Source organism: Ammospiza caudacuta, chromosome 3 (genome assembly GCF_027887145.1).
Source record: "Ammospiza caudacuta isolate bAmmCau1 chromosome 3, bAmmCau1.pri, whole genome shotgun sequence".
NCBI classification, from domain to species: Eukaryota; Metazoa; Chordata; class Aves; order Passeriformes; family Passerellidae; genus Ammospiza; species Ammospiza caudacuta.
The window spans coordinates 23265619-23290313 of NC_080595.1; the positions used below are offsets into that span (position 1 = coordinate 23265619).

Sequence of the window (24695 nt, forward strand, 5' to 3'; positions counted from 1 at the left end):
CTTACACACACCCCAAGAGCCTGAAGGGCCCTGCTGTGCTGCTGCAGAGGCCAAACCTGTGTTACCTGCACAGGAGCAGCCCCACGGAGGAGCTGCAGGAGCGAGTTCCCCGTGCCAGGTGGATGCATCCAGGTGTGCTGTGCTCCCGCTGTGCTGCGCACACACGGGCATCGCCGCTGCCCACGGCCCCTGCACAGCGCTGGGCTCATCCTCTGCAGGGCTGGGACACCTCTCCTCTCCTCTCCTCTCCTCTCCTCTCCTCTCCTCTCCTCTCCTCTCCTCTCCTCTCCTCTCCTCTCCTCTCCTCTCCTCTCCTCTCCTCTCCTCTCCTCGCTCCCTGCCCACCTGTTCAATGTCCACAGCCAAAAGGAAACGGGAAAACGGGAAGGCCCAGAGATCTGAACCGCATCGCGATGCAAGCGCTGTGAACGGGGACAGCTGGAGGAGGAGCAGGGAGCAGGGGCGGAGATTGCTTTAATCCATCCTTTTTTATAAAACAGGAAAACAAATGGAGTCAGGTAGCTTATGTCATAATGATGAACAATATACAAAGCACATGTATAGCAATTATTATAAAACATGTATTTGTAGTGCAAGTCAAAATACAGGGACTCTACTCATACTGGCCAGCTAGAGGGAAACACGTGATTCTGAGCGATCAAAAAGAGCCCCAAATTCAAATTCAAAGTCATGAGAGCTGACAGTATTACAGAGTACAAAAATATGGTGAAAATTTACACATTACACATAAAGTACGTAATTTTTTAATAGTTTACAAATAGAGATCTACAGATATGTTTCCAATTAAGCTGGCTTTTACTACCCACCTATTGTAATACTCTAGGTATGGTTACATATACCAAAAGAACAAAAAAATTCCCATAGCATAGCTATACAGCAACATATTAAGGTCTGAAGATTAGACCAGTAAATGTTAAATATTTCACTGGTTTACTAAACTGACATTTTAAATCATTTACAGTAAAAAAAAAAATCTTATAGACTTGTCTTTGAGACTGAAACAGAGTGTCCTTTATTAGTAAATCATTCAGTAATTAAAACAAGGGTTTGAGACCTTACAAGAAGTCTCTCTAGGCAGCTGGCATGAAAAATAAGGTATTTTAAAGGCAGAGTTTCTCAGTAATGTAATAACTGATTTCTATTTTAATTGAACTAAACTAACCATTACTTTTCTGATTGTTTTGAGCTCGTGTTCCTTTAGGCTTTATATGTATTTCTGGCAGCTTATTAGGTCTCCACCTTGTCCACATTGGCTGGTTTTCATTTTCCCAATGGTGACACAGAAATGTTCATTTGATAGTTTTTATACACAAATAAATAATGCACTGTTAACTCTATAGCTAAGAGGAATGGGTAGGATGCCTATTGCATAACAATACAGAGAGATCAAGTAAGGCACGGGACAGATACAGCAACTCCACTTCATGGGGTTTTCCTGTTTTTTTCCTTTTACATAGTAACACTAACAAATTTCTTCCAGTGTTTATTTTTTAAAAGGTTTCTTTTTTTCTTTAACTTTGCTTCTTGTCTATCTCACACTATGTGTAGGTGAAATGTAGGAAAAAGCCTTCAATGTTTTGCTTCAGATGCCAGTTTAAAAAAAAACAACAAAACAAACTTTCAAACAGTTCAGACTAGTACCGCTTTTTTTTTTCTTCTTTTTTTTCCTTTTAACACTGATGAATCCAGGTTTTTATTTTTCTTTCTTTCCTTCTCACTCTCTCTTTTTTCCCTTGGTTATCTTTATTTTTTATAAACACATGTCATGCTGTTTCAGGGATATCCTTTAGCTGCACTTGCAAGACTTGACAATCATGTTGGAAAGCTGTTCGATTTTGGGTGTTTTTCCAATGTAGTAGAGGATGGTGAGGGGTTCCAAATCCTGGGACACACAGCATGGGGAGGCTGAAGCTTCTGGATTTATGGTGTTATACAAGCTGAGTACCTAGAAGGAGAAACCAAAAAAGAGAGAGATTAAGCTGCCTCTAATGAGCAAACTGTTTTCTGCATCCCTTCCTCCCATGGCACCTGAGAGAATGCCCACTGAAAATGGTATAAAGATTCCTAGAATTTAGGGTTTTTATGCTTTTCCACTTCAATCTAGTGATCACAATATGCCCGAATTTCCTAAGATTTTGTCCATACAGTCTTAAGCCTCAAAGCAGGCAAGTACCTGGAGTCTGTCTCTAGAATGATGCCCTTTGGATCAACAGGCACACCATATTTATGAATACAGAGGAAATGTTTTTATCTGTTTCTTCAGGTTGCCATTTGCTGTTTACAGATTTTGGAATTACAAATGACCAAAGAGAAGAGAGACCTCCTCAGAGTATAGGCACCCCTCTTCTTTTACCCTCTGCTATGCTAATTAAGTCCATTAATGCCATCCTGCAAGCAGCAGGACTCAAGGTGCAGCTACTCCTGCTGAGAGCCAGATGCATGGAGTCACCACCTATGTCACCCTGATTCCTATGCATGGTTCTCTGCAAGGGAAGTATGTAGGGTTAGCCACTGATGATGCACAGGTGCTCCTGAGGATGCCATTAATGCCTTAGCCAAACACCAAGTGACCTTTTCCTAGAACTTCCACACAACATTTGCAGCTTAGAGAGACAGAAGATCTGTTCAGGACAGCAACACTAACTACTTTATTAGGCAACTTCTGGCTCCTGGGGCAATTATCCAAACCACGTATTTGTGACCATGACAGTTACTCTTCCTCTTTCCTTTAAAAACAAGTGCAGTTCCAAAATGTGTACACCATTACTCCACACCAGCACAGAAACACACTCACCTTATTTATCCCTCTGCCTGCTGACATTGCTAACAGTACAATGTCACAGACAGTGACAGCTAAAAAGGGGTCTGTAAGCTCAGGAAGAGCATGGTATCATGGTTTTACCAACCAAAAGAAACTCAAGCTGTCCCTTGGGCTTGGCAAGTTGTCCCTGCTGACTGACACTGATCTGTCATTTTAAGGGAGGCTTGAAAAAGGGGAGACATCATTCTTAGCATGGACCCGAGGGTGAAATTCTCACTTTATGACAACTGTGATGCAAATGTCTAGACATCCTTAGTGACAGCTGAGAGGAAATTAGGACTTCACAGCAGAATACTACTCATCCTAAGGCAGTTGGCTAAAATACCACATCCAATCCCTAAAATAAAAAGTCCCATCTCAGACAACTATGATTCAGTTTATCAGCATCCCATACAAAAAAAGTCCCTCCTTCCCATATAAATTTTCAAAGTGTAAGAACGAATATGTCTTTTGAAGTAAAAGGAGGACAGCTATCAGTATGGCAGGTCATAAAAGAGGTGATAACCCGGTGGAAGAACTCAGCCCTTTTGTTACTCTCAAAGTGCCTCCCTCGGTGTCTTTGCTGACCAAACTCATCATGCCATCTTCCACTCAGGTCTGTATTGAAAGGCCTTTTCCAAGCCACCTCCAAAGGCTACACACTCACGAGAAGTATTCAATCCAACCATGTGTTCGTATCAATGAACACATAAAAGAAAGTAAATCTCTGGGCCAGTACATTTCTCCTGCTTCAACTAGCTTGAGGCCATGAGTGAGTTTCTCTATAGGGCCACATTTCATCATCCTTAGTTACTGAGACTAACTCTGGATACTGGTGCTGATGTCAGTCCCAGAAGCTGAAAATTAGCAAATGCATTACTCACTCTGCTGTGCTGAGTATCTGAGCTCCATAAATATGGGCAGGCTCCTGCACAGAAATTAGCATGGTATCCTTTAGGTTCATGAATCCATTTCCAGCCAAGATCCCTCTTGAAGTCAATATAAAGTGGACGCAGACAGCAATTATCCTGTACATTCCTGGGAAATAAAATACAAACACATCGGTCATAACAAAGACAATGCTGGGAATAAAAATAATCCAGTTGCTTGCTCCCTGGAAATCATCCTTTACAGAAAGGCAGGTCTGAGTCACAAAAATTCTCAACTAAATCAGATCAATAGTAGCTTATGCTGTAACTGAAATTACAGTTATTGCAGGATGCTGGGACATGGCAGGACTTGCTCATACAGACAAAGCTAATGGCTTCCCTGGAGGATTATTTAAGTGCTTTTTTCCAGGTCCTACAGAGGAGACTCTGAGTAGGTGAACAAAGCGAAGGTGGTAATTTTGCTCTAACTATGGGGCAAATGCATCTGGGAATCATCCCACATGGAACTGAGCTTCTCCTGTCTAAGGTCACAACAATCTGTCTCTGTGGGATTGGAGACCGCTGGGCAGAGACCTGCTGCACACAGACCCCTGAGGGTCTGCATTCTGTATAAAGGCTAACTGTAAAGAAACGTGATCAACAACTGCATGACACCTCCAGTGTCCCACCACTGTGTAAGAATATGGGATGTGCAGGCATAGTTACCTAAAACAATAGGCAGCATCTAGAGCACGCTTCTTCCGCCGACTGGGCTGTTGCGACTCAAGTCTGTAGGAGGGTAACAACATTAGCAGAAGATGTGGGGTCTTCCCACTGTATTTTTTCCTATTGGACTTTAAAGCTTTCACATCACCACTGGAATATGTGTAGTCATCAATACCTTCAAAAAATACATTTTGGTGATAAACATTGTGTTGCTTTTTCTTCACAAATTAAATAAACCATCTCTTAAAAAAAATCTCAGAAACTGGGCCATGATGGTATCAGCTGGGCATGTTTACTGGGGAAGTGGGGACAAATTTCAACCCAAGATGCCTAAGATACTCACAGTTCTCATGTTAGCTATTGTATTAACCCTCCCAAATTCACATCTTTTTAATGCCATTTCAGTACATTTACTAAAAACGTTTCAATGAGTAACAGAGAAGGTAACTTCAGTCATTGCATCTTGCACGTCTTAGCTTCAAATGCCCCAAGCAGTGATTCTCTTGTTGCTTCAGTCAGAGCAGTACTCCCAACTTTTAACAGGTATGTACCTTTTAAAACCTTTTAACACACTTAAAGATGCTCTGGATACTGCACCTTCATTTTCCACTCTTACTTCTATCCCATTAGCTTCCACCATCATATTCACTCCTTTATGATACTTGTAAATTCCCCATCTTTCATTACCAGTTTATTTAAATCTGCTAATTTTCCCCAGAAATTAGTTATTCTAGTCTCTTCCTTTATATGGGCATGGAAAAGACACTGATTAAAGCATTTCTTCTTGAAATGGCAATCTATGGCCTCACATTCTGTATTCTCTTTTAACACTAACTGCCTTACTAGCTTCTTACCATGGCAATAGCACAGACAAGAGACTCAAGGTATTGGCCTTTCACAGGAGTCACATTATGCCTTTTGTTAACATCCTTTAGAAAATAATCTCCCCAACCAGATAATACCATCTAAACAGAAAGAGATACACTATTCTTCTCTTAACATATGCAATTCTAGTGACCAAACACCATACTAATCACTTTTTAAATGCACACAATGGCTTTAATCATATATACAGTACATGTATTTACTTACAGGAAAAAATTCCAATGCAGTGAAACAACAGTTAGAAAAACTTAATACTTGACAAGGAATATAGCCAAATACTTGGATCACAAGTGAACCAAATCATGATACAGTTCAATTAATGGGAACTTCAGGAACAGAATTTAGGTTAAAATTAGCTATAGATTCATGTGTGCTGGTGGACGGTAACTGTAGTACAGTCAATTAAATATAATTTCTCTTTTGTGAAACTGAAAGTTTAATGGCTCAAAAACACAAGAGAGCTTATACAAACTTCATATATTTACTCTGTATCACTTTGCCTGCTGTCCATAAAGAACACATATAGTCATAACCCTCAGTACACAGTTTTGTTTTTAATGCCCACTCATTCCAAACTTTTCAACTAAGTCTGACTCACTACAGTACTAGGATGGAAAGCAAAAGGATAATTTTGAAAAAATTGAGCTATTTTCTCATTATTATCCAAGAGTGGATGGCAAACTGTGCAAGAGTCTGCACAAAATCCAAAAATGTACATATATCCTGTGAGCATGCTGCAAACTGTAACACAGATTTTTAAGGACATCAAAGCTGCATGCATGGAAAGAGACAGCTTTTTCATGCCTTGTGATTTTAGAATTGTGCAGGTGATACAGTTTTACCCTTGTGACTTTAGTATAATTTCCTACCAGCTGAGAATCACAATTCTCAAATGAGCAAGTTTTCAATCAGCTGAATGCCATTTAGAAGGCAGAAACAGCTTTTTATTTCCCTCCTCTATTAGTACATACCACAACATTTTAAAAAGTTGGAGTTTTTTTTTACTTTAATTACCTGCAAATCTTGCTTCAAGCTCCTCACTTTTATTTGGGATGATGTAATTATTGGAAGGCACGAAGGTACAGCATGGACAATGTAAGCTTATCTTAAATCCAAGATTCCTGTCTGCAAAACATAAAAGTGAGTGGAGTTGGTTTTCACATGTGGAATGACTCTGAAATACTCCTGAGTTACTGGAGGAGCATCTGGGGCAGGAGTGAAGGCAAAGAGCACTTTTTGTCACCTCTGTGATGGAGCCATTCATGTACAGCCTCAGTGACATCAAAAGACAACCATTCTCCTTCAGCTCTTGTTTTAACTACTTTGCTGTCAATATAGCGCTGTCCTGGTGATGATAATTCTTTAGATTTTAAAACCTGAAAGAAACAACAAATAAAATTTCCTACAGGTTAACATTTACCTGGTTGCCTTTAAAATGGACCACTAACATTAGAAACTAGCACAAGAAACTATTACAGCTGAAACCTCTATGCAGCAGATGAACATTTGTGCACATTTTCAGAAAGAATCTTCTCAGGGTGTGTAAGGAGAAGAAAAATATAAAAACACCCTAATGAAATCAGCTTAGGCTCCCAAGCAAAACATACCATCACATATTCCTTAGTGAGAGAAATCACACAGAAAGAACTTCCCTGAAAACCTATCCTGTAATACAACTGCTGAAGAGATCACAGTGAACACCAAAAGAAGCTATTTCACCTTCCTCAGTAATACTTACACTGGCTAGAGCACAAGATGCCAAAGTCCAGGCTGTACAATGTAGTCTGTACACTGAAGATGTTACATTGCTCCCCTATAACTAACCTATGGTATTGCCTTATTCATGCTTTTAGCCTTCCCTCTGATTTTGGATACTAATCATACATTAAACAGATGGCCATGCATAGATTCGTGCCAGGTGAGGCTGCTTCCATCCAAACTTTGATACAGGCCGTATTTGTATTTTTGTCAAATGTTTCAGCAAAGCTTCCACTGATCAAGGAATAAAAAAATACCTGAACAAAAGAAACCCAGGCCCTGCATGACCAGAATTTCAAGTGTCCACAGTCCTCCTCATCCCAGGCAAACAATTCAGTGAGTGCCTTCCCATATACAAGAATAGCCTGCTATTATTTACCCTAAGACAAAAACAATTGGACTTCTGGCTGTTAACAGCTAGTTTCTGGTTTTCTCTTTATTACTCCGTTGATAGTCTTGTGAGGCAGGGAGCTGGAATGCCATGCAACATTTAGTCAACTCCAATCAAGATACCACACGATAACATCACTTTGTAACTTTTGGCATGCCAGCTGTGCGACTTCATTTTTGTTTCGGGTTTTTCCTTTCTTTAAGCACCCAAATCCATCTCCAAATGAGTAACTGACAACATCTCATTGTTTCCTCCTATTTTCTCAGCCCAGAACAACCTGACATCTAGCAAGCACTGCTGTAATAAAATCATGGTGAAACCACATGATACATGTAAAGAAAAATATTTCAAAAGAGGTGTGAAACTATGTCATCGTGATAAAATCAGGCTTTTCGTAATTAAACAGGCTTGAAAAGCTCAGATTCTGTCCAGCATGTGGAGTCAGCATGCAGAGTCTCCCTGTTTATGGCAAGGCAGTGCTGGATCTCTCATAGGCCAACAACGTGGCTCCTACAATAACATTTGTCTTATGAAAAGAACAGCAACATGACAGGCTCTTTGTCTTCTTTCTGATCAACACATTTAGCAAAAAGCCATGAGAAGATGTTGGTTCAAGTCCAGACGATTACTAAGGGCCCCTGGTAGGCAATGCTGAGCTCCCCAGTAGAAATTAAGGGCACTCCAACACTGAACATTGGGACTCCTTTTTATGAGGTAACCTTCAAACAAAGTGTCTGAACAACTGTTTACAGAGAGTCTGGCAGCAGCAAGGGGACTACCACTGCTCAGAAGTGCCAGAGGGATGAGAGAATCAGTAATCAATGCTGGGAAAGTCCCAGAGAAGTACAAATATAGCTTTGCCTTCCCTTTGGTCTTTATCAGGTCAAGTGTTTCTGAGGATGTAATGCAGCTGTCATTCTGCAAGGATGTGTTGGGGCTGGGGGGTGTGAGGCAAATGGGACACAAGAACTTGGCTCATTTCTCTTCCTTTCTGCACAGTCATATCTTTCCAAAGACTCCAGAAACTGCATACCTCAGTTTTGGCAGTGATGTAAGGACTAAAAGTAAGTAATGTGCCAAAAGCAATCTCCTGATGTTAACTATAATTGGTCTTAGACATATTCTGAAGACACAGCTGTGCCTTGATATCAAAAATAAATGTATTTATTCCAGTCTTTATCCCAATTGCTACCAAAAGACAGAGTCAAGGGCTGTCAGTGTGTACCTGGAATAAAAGGCATTTGTAAAAGTACAAGAAATCATCACTGTATGTATCCAATGGTCCAAGGGAAATCCATCCCCACTGCTGAGCTGAATGGCAAGAAAATGCTTCTGAGCTGTATGGCACTGTGGGACAGGACGGATACCATGGATTAAAAGAGCTGGATATTATCCCCCCTATGGTACCTACAACATCTGAGAGTAAAGTTTCTCTCCATGTTGCTTACACAGCATGCCCAGGAAGAAAATTATAAAGAACGAGGCAAAAAGTCACAAACTAAGTAAGAGATAATTTCCACAACTGACACCATGGGCACTGGCAGTTCTTAAGCAAAAGGCTGTTAAGAGAGAAGAGTGTTACACTTAGTGAAATTAACTTAAATCTCCTTCTCTTGAGTTAAATATCTTTATAATGTTAGGGTGATGTATGATCTTAACAATCTGAGTACTTATAAGCAAGAATGATCTTCTAGTCTCACCATTTCGATTTTCTCCTCTTTTCCTCTTACATTGTTGCAAGTGTGGAAAGCTAATGAAAGATAAAATCCGAGACTGGATCCTCAGAGTCTATTTTCTCCCTCAAATTAATCTGATTAAGTTTCTTTTCCTACACTGTTTTTTATTTCCATCCACACTGAAGCAATTGCACTCTATAAGGGGGGTAAACAAAGGGGCCTTTTTGTGGGAATCTCTCAGAAATTTTTACAGCTGCAATATATTCTTCAAATGAATCTTCCAGAAATCGCTACATGAAATAAGCATTTTAGGCTCTCTCTGCCATTTCTCCACTTTGGTTTGCTTCTTTTTACTTTGCCCTACATTTCTGGTTTTAACCTTCCCCATCAGCAACACACCTTTTTCTTCCAATACACCCTCAAGGAAAAACTTCTCTTTCACCATTCCAACCCTTTCTTCCTACTAGATCAACTAATTCAGCTTCAAAAAAGAATAAAAGCCTCGCAGCTTTTGTGCTTGAAAGCTTGTCTACTTCTTCCAACCACACTTACTGGTCTTAGAAGAGATATTACCTTCACCTATAAACATTGCCTTGCCTTACCCATAAACACCACCTCACCTTCATGCTTAGCCCATCACAACCACATCAAACACGGTTATCAGAACTGCTGCTGCACAGCTTGTACCTGCAGGAGCTAAACAAAAGCCTTTGTGCAAAAGTTTTCAGTGCATTGAAAGTATTAACAGAAGGCAGGGGGAAAAAAGAAGAGAAAGTCAACTGAGTTGAACTTCCCCTTTAATCCTTTCTTACTTCCGTTTGGCACCTTACCCAAACGCTCCCTCTCGAAGAGGTACAAAGAGCCGGGTCTGACTACAGGCCATGATGGGAAGGCAAAGGTTTTCCGGTGGGGGAATCCTGTGCATCACCCACGGCGTGCAGAGACACAGATCCCATCATTTGCATCAGCAGCAGACAGAGTTTCCACAGAGCAGCCCCACCTTCCTCCGTGGGCAGGGACACATCCCAAGAGCCCCAGGTACCGGCACGGTGATGCACGATGGCTGTGCAGGACCTGCTGTGAGCACGCACACCTGCACACGCCTCAGACACAGCCCAGAGGCAGCAAACACGGGCTCTGGACATGGACATGTCTGTCAGGGATATCTGCTCTCTCGTCTTGCTCCCACTGCCTGTTAGAACAATGATTATACAGGGAACGGACATACACGATCACACACTGCGGATGAGCTGAACTGGGAGAAGTGTTACCAAAGGGTGATCCGCCAGGCTTCTAGGCCAGTACACAGAGTAACTTTCATTCAGTAGCAATGCCCTAAATTCTTAGAATGATTTCAGGTTTTTTCTACCCCATTTTTGTGTTTGATTCCTCCCTTTCACACGAAAACCACCAACTAAAACACTTCTTAATCTTCTTTTGACCAATGCCTTGCACACTGCCTTCTACCCACCTTTTTCAACACCCACTGCTAACCTACCTCTCATACATTTTATTTCAATTCTGAGGTTTCTTGAAAACACCTGGTGAAAAAATTATCTTACAAATACCCATGAGGAGTCTCTAGATACGACACACATGCAGCTACTGCCAGCAGACCAAGGTGAAACAAACACATGAATAAACGAAAAATGCAGTTAATTGCAGGAAATGGCTCAGGAAGAAGCCAGATGCAAACAAAGCATTGCTCTTTTTTGTACAGCTCCATATGTTTAGGAAGCCCAGCCGGGGATCTTGGTGATGACAGCACTCACATGCCACCCTCATCAGGCCTGCCAGATTTCTGGTATTTTACAAATCCTGTTGAAATATACTCTTAATTCTGCTCAGTCTTCTGGGGGAGAACCTCTGCTTGGCTGGCAGGGACTTGTCTGTGCTCCTCTTCATCCATTAGAGGAGGCTGACCCATGATGTTATCTTGAAAGCTTTTCCCAAATCACCACGACCAGGGCATTCAGCAGTGAAAAAATTTAGTTTTGTCACAAACTGGTTTCAGAAGCATGAGGAGTTTCCAGAAAATACTGATTTGTAAATTACTTCTGTCACTTCCTATGCTTATTTTTCAGACTAACTGGAAAGCCTTGACAGATACATTTTTTTAAAAATTTAAGTATCAAGTAGCTGAAATCTTCATTCAAATACTGGAGGATGAAACTGTTTATTTATAGGCACACACATTTATACCCTCAGGAAACTATCACACAGTAAAAGTAAGGATAAGGATTATCTTAGTCTATATTTTATAAACTGTAAAGTACACTGAGAACACTACATAATTCATGATAACAAACAAAGCAGAATGCTTGCAAAATTAGCAGAAACTCTTTAAAGAATGGGACATATCAAAAGTTAACATGAGCAGAGCAGCAGCACTCAGTGTCAGGGTAATTAAACTGGTTCAAAAACAAACTCGAAAAAACTACTAAGCTCACGACTGTTAAAACAAACATTATTTTGTTCAAAGTTTCCTCTGCCTACTCCCCCGCTCATATATTTAGGGAGCTAAGGCAGGGGATAACTGAATCAACACATCAGTGCATGCATTCTAGACAATAACCACTGACAGCAGACGCCAGAACAGCCTGTCTTCGTGACTCATTACACAGCTAAAAGGAAAAAATTTGACATGAAGATACACTGGTTCTTTCAAATAACTAGAGCCCCAGAACAGCAACTTGTTTAGTCCATTTCAGATTTGGTATTCTGGCCAATAACTACTTCTAGTCTTCTATTGTCACCACAATCAGATGCAGAAGAATGGGAAAATTACAATTAAGTATAATTTACAGTGGAATAGTTTTGGCTAATAAATTCACCACCTCCCCAGCAAGCAAACAAAGAAAGAACTGAATGTGGTTCAGCAGTGATGATACACAGGCTGATGCATCAATGACATACATCTGCTGCAGCCAAGAAAACCAAGAGCATTTTATGGCTGGGTTTGGGAATTATGGTCACCAACTCTTTGGAAATATTTCTGGTGACTTACAGTTTCTTAAAACAAGTTGATGAACTTTCCAAACATAGTAATAAGACCATATGGCCACTTAAAAATATCTATCCTATTTCCTGTACTGCATTAGAACTTGAATTGGTCACTGCTATCAGCCAGTGTGGGTTCTGCAGTCACTGAACAGAAGTAAATGTGGCATTATCTTGTGAAAACCTGCTATTAATCTGTCTTTCCTCTCCATTCATTCTGGACTGTCAGATCTCCTCCCTCCAGATGCTGTTGGCCCCCTGATAACTTCCTTCCTTTCCCTTCCTTTCTCTGTCATTTCAAACTCCTGTGATGTTCTTGTATTACAACATCTTGGCAGGCTCACTGCTCTTTCTCTCACTTATCAGTCATTATCCATGATTTCCATTGGAACTTCATGGCCCTTTTAAAAATAATGGAAATAACCTGACATGTGCTTGGTAAGCCTAAAGTAAATAAGCACAAACAATGAGATCCAGTGGTAAATGAGGTGCTTATGCTGGTTAACATGAGAGCAAAGATAAGTTCAGCTATGCACACACCATGGCTGAAAACTGCCATTTAGGATGACCTTTCCTGAACCAGAAGAAACTGCAGGGGACTGCAGCCTAACTCTTTACACTGGAATGACCACATTCCCAAGGTCTGCATACACAGCTGCTGGGAGTTTCCAAATTCTTACATCCGACTCACCCTACTGAGAGATTCACTCACTGCCTGGTTCCAAATTTCAAAGGTCTCCTCGGACAGCTCTCAGGGACTTCAGCCAGCTCTTTCTGAAACTTACAGTTAAAAAATGGCCATGCTAATTATCAATCCTTTCTCATTCCCTGGTTAAATCTGAGGCCTTTGATCCTATTTTGGACATAAGAAAAAGAAAATCCTTAATTCTGCTGCAAACCTCTCCAGTTTATCACTCATTATATGTGAAAACATATGGTGTAAAGTGCAAAGCTTCCATAAAGTACCTTTTGCCAGATAATTGGGAACCTACTGGCTATCAAAATCTTAGCTGCTTCTAAGTGCAAGAGACCAGCTTTTTTAAAAAATGTCAGTGAATTTTTAAGCTCTTCTTGTAGCCACTCCTGCAAAGGAGTAATTCAGACTCTGCTTTCAGTGCTATGGAGTTAAAAGGGCATTACAGTCCCCCTGCTTATCAATGAAGTCTTTCCATTACTTGCAATGGTCTCCGAATCAGGCTCAAACTGAGGGCAGAATCTTTAGAGACTACTATATGAGATGCAGAGTTCCTGCCAAAATACAAAGAAAGGTATGGAGTACTTGCCAAAGTTTGTAAAAAACCCATAGGTCTCTGATCCATCTGCTCAGAACTTGCCAGACACGTTCTTCATGCAAACTTGCAAATAAAAAGAACATATTGCACACATAACCCAACTGCTTTTATATCTGGATGGGCTACAGCTGCAGAAGGATTCTCTTACAGTGCTGGCTGATGCTCACTTAAAGGTAAAAGAAGGTGAAGTGTGAGGCAGGCAAAGAGATGAGCACTTCAGCAGCTCAGAAAGGGAGGGGAAGTCAAGTGTGCCATGGAATCACTGTGACTGACTCCTTGCATCACCCTGCAGTGAGGGGATGAGCTCTGGGAAGAGAATGGATCCTGGGAAGGGATTTCCTCTCCATTTGTTCCCCAAGGAGGGCCTTCCTCCTGATACTGAAGATACATTTGCAGTGTAAGTTGGGGACAGAGCCCTGAGGCTGTCCAGCCTGATTTATGTTTAAGCAAGCAGGAAGACTCTGCATTGTTTAAGCAATAAAGAAGAATGGAGGGTCTGGGGTCCTTCTCCTGGAAGATTCTGAAATATTGAGGGCAATTTCCTGCCATTTGGGAGATTTTAAGATAGCTCCAAAGAAAGATTTTATATAAAATGAAGCAAAACAAAAAAAAAGTCCCGTAAACTTATCTAGCCTTTAGCTTTAACTTGCCAAAGGCACATTATGTTTTATTAAAGTATCAACAAAGAGGAGCCAAAGTCAACAGAAACAGAGTGGGTTCTCCTGTCTTCTAGCCAAATATCCCAGATCCTGCAGGGTACTCCTGTGTTCATATCCCCTTTATGCACAGGTCTCCTAAGGCTTTTTCTCTTCCTTGGTCCTGTCCCTGACAGAACTATCTCATCTTCATGTGCACTTTACTACATTCTGGCATGCAGCTTTCTTGGCTAAATGAGTATTTGGACACAGTACTTTCTCCAAGATGTTGTCTTCTTCCACAAATCCCTCCTCTTTCTTCCCTTTCTCTTGCCTGCCTTGTTCCCTCACTTCTCCTTGTAGTCTTCTCTTCCCACCACCTACAGATTTCCACACAAATCACTCCCATTCTCCTCCATTTTCTCCCATCACCTATTCTTCTTCGCGTAGGCTTCTCTCCAACAAAGCTTCACATTGTTTCCTAAAGCTCCCCAGAACAGGAGCACCACCTTCCCCCCTCCAACAGCACACGGCCATAAAGCCAACCTGATGTTCCTCAGCCAGTGACCACCACGCTGAGCTGCTTGCTTCAAACTTGCTCGTGTCCCAGTGTAATGTAGGCCTGGCTACCCCAACAAACCCCAGCCCAAAGAACAGGAACACAAAGCTAGCTGCTGTTTTCAGACCCATGCCCTGCATTCCCACACCTCCAATACTGCACAGGCAGAACAAATGGCAATACAGCCACCTGTGGCCTGCATTTCTTGCATGTGGACATGGCAGTGTCCAGCTGGGAAGGACACACTGGCTCTTGCCAGGAACTGACAGAAATATTATATATTACATTCCTTCAAGTTGTCTTCAGTAACTGCTCTATTCCTGACAAGAGGCGGGTGCAACTGAGATATGCTCCCAAATTACAGTAAAGATGATGGAGCCCTAAACACTTGCCCTCACACTCAAAGAGTATTTGCCAAAGGTACTCTAGATATGCTCTCTAATGTTCTGACAACTTTTTGTAGGGCATATAGCATCTGGAACCAGAAAAGAGGGATTCAGGAACAAGAAGAAAACAGTAATTCAATTGAAATATACTGCAAATGAACTTCCTCTGGTCCTGAGCTGCTGCTGGGGGAAAGTGAAGGAGTTTGGTAGAGTGGAAAGTTATCATATCCATACCTTATACTGGGTTTGGCACTTCAAAGAACACCTTACATTTGCCATTCAACATAACCTCATAACCCTTCAGAATGCAAGAGTCTGGTTTCAGGATAGCAACACATAAATGGTGAGATCCAAATGCACTACTTTAGATGTGGGTCACAGCCATGGCAGTCAGTTACAACCAAGTGCCCCAGGTGATATCTGTAATACAGACATCCTGAGCCAGCTCACAGCCACAAATCCTGCTTCATGGTATCCTCTCCCATGCCATCAGAGACGGCACTTTTTGGCAAGAAAAGAGAGCACAGCCCCTCTGCTCCGGATTATACGGAGATCAGTCTGAAGGATCGCAGTTGCAGTCAGTGTAAATTGCCTCAGATTTGCACTGCAGAGATTTGGCCCAAATCTATGGTAGCTCATTCTAAACATATTCCCCAACTGAAAAACAAGACAAAGCACTGTCTGAATTGAAAGTATTTGAACAACCGACTGTGGTTTAAATTTAAATCTGACTCATAATGGGGTGTATGTTCCACAGCATCTTCCTCCTCTTACCTCCAAGCAGGGAGAGAGGCCCTGGAGGAAATGGGGGCTACCACTGCCTAGAGGACAGATAGCTCTTCCTAGACCCTGAGCAAGCTCCACAGGAGCTCCTGACATGGACTGGGCCCTCCCCAAAATGGAAAGACCAGAGGTCTCCTCCTGTTTGCTTCAGATTCTTCACTGCAATCTGATGTGTCTCCCCAGCTTTAACCTGGCACTGTTCATTTGCCTCAACCCTTGCTCTGATACATCCTGTGGATCCATCCCTCCCATCCACAGCCTCTCAGGTAATCCCACCCACAGCAGCCTCAGACAACGACGACAATAAAACACAGAGCTTCAGCTGCACTTTTTGTGATGCTTTATGACGTGTTAACAAAACATGGCACCACTTCCACAGGAAGTAATTATTATTTGTTATTGTTTGACTGCCTGTACATAATAAAAATACCTTAAACCCAATACCACAGCACTCTCTGAAGGATGTCTTTTTACCCTGTAAGGGTTTCTATTAGTTCTGCTTTGCAGTGGTGCCTATTTGTTTTTAGGAATGCTTATTCATAAAAGACGAGGCTTTTTTTGAAGGGTGCAGGAACTTTATTCATAAATACAGAAGCACCTTAATAAAAGAAAGATGTGATGAAGTCTTCAAAGCAGGCAAGAAAACTGATGAACAAAGACATTCCCATAACAACTGAGCTTTATCTGATCAAATTCCAATAAAGCCTGCATTTGGCATAAATCTTTAAAAACATAGCAAGGGCCACTGGAGGATGCTAAAACTTGTTTATTTAATATTATTTTTCCTCCCTTCCTCAAAAGCACTTTATCCTCTTAATATTTTCTGAAGTCTTGGTGCACGCTGGGAAGCGCACTGAGTGAGCACAGCGTGGTGGAGGGACAGGAGAAGCGCGCCTTGTCCGAGGTCACGCCCCTTCCTTCCTTCCTTCCTTCCTTCCTTCCTTCCTTCCTTCCTTCCTTCCTTCCTTCCTTCCTTCCTTCCTTCCTTCCTTCCTTCCTTCCTTCCTTCCTTCCTTCCTTCCTTCCTTCCTTCCTTCCTTCCTTCCTTCCTTCCTTCCTTCCTTCCTTCCTTCCTTCCTTCCTTCCTTCCTTCCTTCCTTCCTTCCTTCCTTCCTTCCTTCCTTCCTTCCTTCCTTCCTTCCTTCCTTCCTTCCCACTTTCCAATGTGCTCTGCTGATGATCAGCAGCATAACCATCTGATTAAGCCTCTCTTTTGGGCAGAAGAAAGAACAGAAAGGGTAGTGCCTTTAAAGAATTTAATTCTCTGCAGATTCACTTAACCAGAGCCAAGAAGAGACAGAAGCCTTCATACCAGCCTTTTAAAAGTAACTTAATTCCTACTTCTGTGAGTTTTATTATTTTCCATCCTAAGACTTCTTAGTATGTGCACTGTACTTCCCATCTGTGCAGGAACACACAGATGTGACTGACTAATCCTTAAATACCAAGAGAAGTATTCTGGGTGAAAACAGACATTTTCTGCACACAGGGATTACTACTTGCCCATTGGCTTTGTGGATGCATGCAGGGCACCTCCATGAGAATTAATCTCTAGGATTCACTGCCTGGAGAAATCCAGATGGCAGAAAACCTGACAAGCAGATTCATAACCATTCATTCTCAGCATAAATACGACGGGGTGCTCTCTGCTCCAGCTCAGGCTCTGAGGTGGGAACAGGGTCCTGCTGCTGCTGCAGCGCCAGGGGCCTGGAACAAGGGGCCACAGCCCTGGCTCACCATGCCAAGCAGCCCCAGACTGCCTTCCTGGAGTCAGTGCAAACAAGGGCTGTAAGAAAACACAAAGTCCCTTTCTGATGTGGTTTGGAAAAGGGAGCCAAGTACAGCCTGAGGAAAGCTTAGCTGAAAAGGTGCAGTTTTACGTTTCTTCTTTCATTTTAAAGGGTAGATCTGTAAGGTCAGAGGACCACACAAAGAAAGAATCAGGAGGAAAAACAAATATTTATATTCTGCTTGCTTATTTTTTCAATTTACCCTTCACATCTGTCTCTAGCTGTTCCTAAAACAGTCCTTTAGAATAACGTTGTCCCTTCTGCATCAGTGCTATATATATCAGTGCTACTACTAAACTGCCACTGGACTAAATCAGAAAGCTCTTGGAGGGCAATCAGAAGATGTGCACATGGTCAGGGACTATCTCAGTGAACCACAAGAGAGCTCTGATTCTCCCCAGAAGGCTTCTGCCTTCTACCCCTCTTCCCCAGAGAAAGACCAGGGGACAAAGGAACAACCATTCCTTGAAACTGCAGGTATGAAAGGAATTTCAAAAACCCTCATCAAGAAGAGCTCCACAACAAAGCAAAACACTAGGCAACCTGTAACTTGGTTGGAGGAGAAAAAAAAAAAAACCCTAATAATTAAATGTTGCTTATGCAAGATGAAAAACCACACTGTTCCTTCTGGGCACAACAGCCCTGGCAAGCCCAGCACGTATGTCACAAGACAGGAAGCAAAGCTCATGCACAGAGGAGGAGCGGCAGCTGCTCATGCCAACTCCACCGGCAATCTCCTCTGCAAGGCTCACTCCCCAAGGCTTTTCATGCTGGAGTCAGAGATCTGACTAAGGGTTCAGCCCTTACAGAAGATAGCTGCCTCTCCCACTTCCACTGAAATGAGGATCTTCCTGACTCTCCCCTTTTACCTCCCATGCTTGTACCATGTTCACCACTAGACAACTCTTATCTGCATTCTCAGTACATTAATACACAGCCCTGAAGCTCCTCCATGACCACTGGGGCACCAATGCCTCCTCTATCCATACCTCTTCACCTTCATCTGCAAATATTTTCTTCTTTCTAATCTCTAGAATTCATACAGTAACTTTTAGAATGCTTTCTATAGCACTGTTCTATAATACACCACAGAATCATAGAATATCTCACATTGGAAGGGACCCAAAAGCATCTTGGGTTCCTTGTCTCTGATTTCTCCCTGCTTTTGCTCTTCCTGCTAAACACTGCATCCTAATCTCATGTGCTGTGATGGACATGAGCTGCAGGAACATTTAGGGACTCATGCTCCGGGCAGAAGAGCTCCTGCCAAGGAACTCATGCAGTTCAGACTGCCCACCACAAAGCTGTAATACCCCCGTACAAGGTTTTGGGAGAGCTGCATACAAGACTGCAAGAAACAAACATGACCAAAAGGAAATGATCCAGAGACAGCTTGCCTCTCTACAAGCAAGGGAACAAAGTAACATGCCTAAAATATGCCTGGCACAAACACACAGGGCATGCTGCCTTTGGCTTGCCTGTTACTTGGTGGAGAAAAGATCTAATCCTACAATAACCTGCACTCATTACTCACCTAACACTTCACTTAGTTTGCTCCACCCAGCCTAAAAAAGAAACTGCCTTACTCACCAGCCATATATTTATCCAGGGACCCAAGTACCTGCCCTGGATGCAGGTGTCAGTCATTTCCATGGGCACAGGCTTGCTGGAGTCAGGCTCTTTCAAGTAAGCCCCAGCTGTTTCTCATCAGAAGGCAAAATCCCAGCCAAGCAAAGGCCCTTTCTTCCATACCTCTGCTGAACTCTTTGTGTCCCATGTTCCTCAAACACAGAAAGGCAATGAACTGAGCTCAGGCAACCACAGCTGTATTCTTTTCAGGTGGCTGACTAACAGCTCTCAAAAGTAGAACAACAGAAAGCCCAGAGATGCTATCAACTCCTTTTAGGGTGTCTGAGCAGTGAGGTCAAGCCAGAACATACAATTGTTCCAGCAGGCTGCTGTGGCAGCTTCACCGGGACTCACAGAGTATTTCTGTGGGATGGCTGTTCTATACAGGCAACACCAGTGATTCTCAATAGAGGTTCTTAGCTTTAACTTTTAATAAATAACACATTATCTGCTCAGCTTTTCTGCCATCCTGTTCTTGGAAAGAATGGCAGTCAGGTCACAGCCACCAGTGACCACCTGTGGACCTGAACCACATTCAAATGGGAATTAACTTTTCCTACACTTAAACAACTAAACAGAACAATGCACTTTTCCTGCTGCAAGCCTCCATGACTGGCTTCTACTATCACTTCAGTGAGCCCGTGAACCCAAAGTGCCCCCTCTCTCTGCTTCAAGTTTGGCTTCCACTTTACCAGACCAGGCAGGAAAAGCTGAACTTTCAAAGTGAGGGAGAAGACTCAAATTTGCACCCACTGGAGCCAGCCTGCACAGCTAATGCAGGCAGTAAGAACAGAGCTAAACAAGGTCTCCACACACTTCTACAAGGTGGTATTCTATCCATCAGGATTTTCGGCAGAACATGTCACAGGTTGCTGGGACAACCACAAGTTTTACTCCGTATAAAACTTCTGGGAGCTGGGCCCCTTTTAGTTGCTGTATTTCCCAGTGAGGAGAACTATGCTTTAAATGAAATATGCTCTAGACAGTATTTGCACAAATGCACAGACTCTGTTAAATGAGGTTAAAGGCTCCAAAGTCCTTAAAGATTAAATGACATAAATCTTGTCAACACTCAGGAGTGAGTCATGGGGCATTTTCTTACTCACTCCACAATCCCTGAAGTGTCCACTCCCTCGCCTCAACCCTGGACTACTATACAGAAGCCAGGTTTGAAACTCCTTAGCTTTGCAATTCAGTTTTAATTCCATTTCTACAAGGAAGTCTTAAAAAGCTTCTCCTGAACATGGGCCAGAGAGAGGAATTTGACCTCTGTGTAAACTACAGTTCAGGTCAGGTGTTGGGAGACAGAGATCTTGGGAATAACTTTTTTGATGTCTTGTTCTCTCACCTTTTTTTATATGCTGTGAAACACAGAATCACAAAGGTTGGAAAAGACCTCCAAGATCATAGAGTCCAACTTTTGACCAAAAACCACCATGTCAACTGGACCATGGCACTAAGTGCCATGTCCAGTCATTTCTTGAACTCTTCCAGGGATAGTGACTACACCACTTCCTTGGGCAGCCTGTTCCAATACTTGATCACCCTTTAATTGAAGGAATTCTTCCTGATGTCCAACCCAAACCTCCCGTGCTGCAGCTCAAGACCATTTCCCTTTGTCCTGTGGCTGGCTGCACAGGAGAAGCCAATCTCCACCTGGCTACACCCTCCTTTCAGGGAGCTGTAGAGTGATAAGGACACCCCAGAGCCTCCTTTTCTCCAGGATAAACAGCCCCAGATCCCCCAGGCACTTCTCACAAGACTCCCTCTCTAAACCCTTGCCCAGCTCTTCTGCCCTTCTTTGGACATGTTCCAGCACCTCCTTGCAGTAAGGGGCCCAAACCTGGACACAGGATTTGAGATGCAAGCTCATCAGGGCTGAATAGAGAGGGAAAATCACTATGCTGCTCCTGCTGGCCACACTATTGCTGATACAAGCCAGGATGTCATTGGGCCCCTGAGCCACCCGGGCACACTGCTGGCTCAAAACTCTGGAGTCCTGGGGCTTTACTGCTAGAAAAATTTGCACATTTCAGCTTTGCATGGTTTTGAGTGAAGTCCTTTCTGGGGAAGGCACTGCAGTGAGAGGCTCCCTTGCAGAGAGGGGACTCAAGAGCTCGTCCCCAGCTTTGCTCTGCCGGCTGGATGGGTGTGCAGCAGCAGGGCAGGGGGAGCTGAAGCGTGGCAGGCGCCTCCATACCTGGTACAGCTCTATCCGCTGCTCCGAGACGCGCGCCTTGGTGTTCTGCAGGCGGAAGACGCGGAACTCGGCCTTCACCAGGTTGGAGGCGTTCTTCTCCATGGCCGACACGTCAAACCGCACGATCCGGAAGTAAAGGCTGTAATAGCTCGGCGGGATGGCGTCTGCAAGAAAGCACTGGGGGTTTATTCCTTTTCTTGGCGACAAAACACACTGTTCCTTCAAACACTTTAATACAACACAGCCCCAGACAGGGAAATACCTGAAGCGTGGTTCGGTTTCCAATGGTCAATTTAGTACTATTAACAATTTAATTAAAATTAAGAAAATCTATGCCACGTGTTTTTTATAAGACTGCCATATTAACAGAGATTAACAACTACTTTCAACTCTACTTCAGGTCATGCATTTAAACCTCTCCTCTTTCAACCTACGGGTGGAAAATCCTGAATACTTATGAACTGAGGAAAAAACATAGCAGTTGGTCCATGGTAAATGCCTTCAGGCTGACAGAGAGTTCACAGGGATCTGCTAAGACAACAAATAACAGCAGCTCATCTGATCTATATGTTTTCTGAAACCCACTTCCCCTCTGAATATGGAGTATGAATTAGCCAGCTTCAGATTTTATTCCATACCTAGTTATTAAAGGATATTTTTGGAACAAAATAGTCATTCTAATTATAGTGATGAGGGCTGGAACAAGAGAGAAAGGAAAAACAAGGGGAAAAGGCAAGCAGACAGTAGACACTATGAACACGATTACTTGAATTTTGACCCCTGGAAAGCAGTAAAAGCCATAAACATAACACCCCTTACTATAAATTTGGTAAAAACAGAAAAAAAACCCAGAGAAATGGGCTCAAGTCTCCAGCAACAGTGCCAGACATCTCAGTTTAGGCTTCAAAACAGTGTTCCTGCCTTCCAGTGGTAAACCCTGACCGAGGGTAAGCAGCAAGGCAGTTCTGCACAAACCAGGTAACCCTAAGGCATTCAGCCATCACCTGAGGCCCTTTCACACTGCCCAGAGCAGCAGCACCACGAGAAGTTTGCCTGCAGCTCTCCTGCCTGACACCCAAACTCGCTGCAGAAGAGACAGGAAGAGAGTGGAAGGAGACAAGCTCACACTCCCTAGAGGGGAGATGAAATTACTGTAAGGCCTGATAAAAATCTCAGTTCAAATGAAGAGAACAGTTTCTTCTTTTCTTACAGTGTGAAAACTGAAGTGGATAAATTAGAAAACAAAACGAAAAAGGAAAATTGCTTTTGAGGGCTGGGGAGGCATTTTCAGCTGAGGAAGCACATGTGTTCTCACAGTTATATGTTTAATAACCTGTTGTAGCTCTTTGAGGAAGTTCAAACTGACTATTTAATAAATGTAGCTATGAGAAAATCTTTGATAAGAAATAATCTCAGCCTCAACTGCAGATGCATTGTGAGAGACGACAAGTTCTCAAAGCACTTCAAAAAATTCCTCTGAAAGAGTACTTCCCAAAGCAGACCCTCAGTATGATCAAACAGGTACAACTACGAAGAGGAAACTCCAGACTTCCTTATGATTCCACTTAATTTAAAAAAAAAAAAAAAAAGGTTCTCGGATTTTCACATCTGCAGTGCTTAAAAATAACCCCCCAGGCATCATAATCACTATTCTTGGCTACCATGCTCATTGACAGGAAACTGCCACAATCTCACAGTGAGAACTCAAAGGCAAACAGATGCAAATTACTCCTACACCAAAGCTGCTCCTCTCTCCCATCAGCAACATCAGTGCCAGAGTCTCTCAAAACACCAAGGGAAGGGGTTGTGAGAAACATTTAACTGTATGCCACTATGACCTAGATATATTTCGCGAATTCTTATAAAAGCTACTTGGTTCAGAGATTACATCCTTCTTTAAGAGAGAAATAGTATCTTCAGTTTATTTTTCTTGCTGTAGGAAACTCCAAGACTACTACTTGCTTTTCAGCCAAACCTAATCCTACTAGGAATATAATTTGGCATAATAGTATGTATATATAAGATTGATGCTTCCAGGATGAGTTGTAAGTTGTCCTTCCCTGTCATTTGTTTGAGGCATCAACCTACCATTTCGTTCACTGTGGACAAACCAAACTAGCAGTCCTTCACTTGCCCTGGCACAGACAAACCCTGTCCATCTTGACTTTATTTTAGATTGAAAAGCCCTATTTAACTGTCAGCTTGGTTTATATTTAGCCTCTTATTCCTAGAACCTTCTTGTGCTATATTTGTAGGCCTTCTTTCCAGTTTCTTTGTTTTAGATGCTGTGTATTACAAACCTCTGAACATGTATCTGAGAGGATATTCCTGAGCCATTCCTGCATTTACATTTTTTCTCTCCTTCGTATATAAGGAAGACAGAGAATGAATACTCTTTCAGTGTGCCTGTTTTTGTGTGGCATATGTGCATTTGTATACATTGCAAACAAGTATTTACCTTCCACTGGAAGGCAGGCATGGGAAACCCTCTACGAGTAAGCAGAAATTCTTGTCTTACAGAAGTTTCATCTCTCTTGTAAGACAGTTTTACATCTTTATATACAAAACCTCACATAAGAAATTTAATTTATCATTCATGACAGTATCCACAGGAAGTCAACTGAGGAAAAGGCATTATTCATGGAGAGATGAAAAAAAGAAGGAATGGCTGACTGCATAATTGGGGTTTATTTGAAAATTAATCAACAGGAAGACTGAGAAATGAGACGTGCAACTTTCTTTAAAGGAACGCTAAGAACCCCATGGAGTCTACAGGCTTTTGGATTGGCCTTTAAGTGATCTCAGATGCTGCAATTTATCTCTCTTTGTGACTCCACCTCAACCTGACAGTTTTATCAATTCAGATTCAGTTGGATTCCTCTGCACTCCCCTCTGGTTTTGGCCCCATGACTCCAGCAGACACCAGGACAACTCTGGCCAAGCTAGTCTGCAGTCACAGTTACCCTGCTGCAGACTAGACTCCTGAGGCATTCTTTGAACTATTATCAGTAATGAGTGGAATTAAATCAATATATTTCCTGTAGCTAGGAAAACACAGATTTCTTTTGTTTTGGTGGGAGAGAGAATAGTAAACGCAATGAAAGGTTCAGTTTTTATCATTTTTAAATTAGCCATTAAATCAACCCTCAAAAAAACCTGAAGACTTCCAGCTGTAATAATCACAATCACCACAGCTGAGATGAGTTACACGACACAGCTGGAGAAGGTGAAGGCAGCATCCATCCTCCTCCTCCCTTTAGGCTGCTAAACACCGAGCATCACAAGTATCACAAGG

The 24695-nt window shown here is 42.4% G+C and overlaps 1 protein-coding gene across 2 annotated transcripts in view; it reads right to left on the reverse strand.

Annotated features, from left to right (window-relative positions):
- Nucleotides 1-338: 338 nt before the first annotated feature.
- TGFB2 (transforming growth factor beta 2) overlaps nt 339-24695 on the reverse strand; it is a 58168-nt gene continuing 33811 nt past the window's right edge. Inside the window, exons 2-7 of one of the 2 annotated variants that reach the window (XM_058801310.1) lie at nt 21401-21564; nt 6545-6677; nt 6316-6426; nt 4417-4591; nt 3706-3859; nt 339-1966 (exon numbers count right to left, since the gene is read on the reverse strand). In XM_058801310.1, coding sequence (XP_058657293.1) covers nt 1808-1966; nt 3706-3859; nt 4417-4591; nt 6316-6426; nt 6545-6677; nt 21401-21564 — 896 coding nt within the window. In that variant the 3' untranslated portion in view covers nt 339-1807. The remainder of the gene's footprint in view (nt 1967-3705; nt 3860-4416; nt 4592-6315; nt 6427-6544; nt 6678-21400; nt 21565-24695) is intronic. The other variant, XR_009274535.1, reaches the window with a different exon arrangement.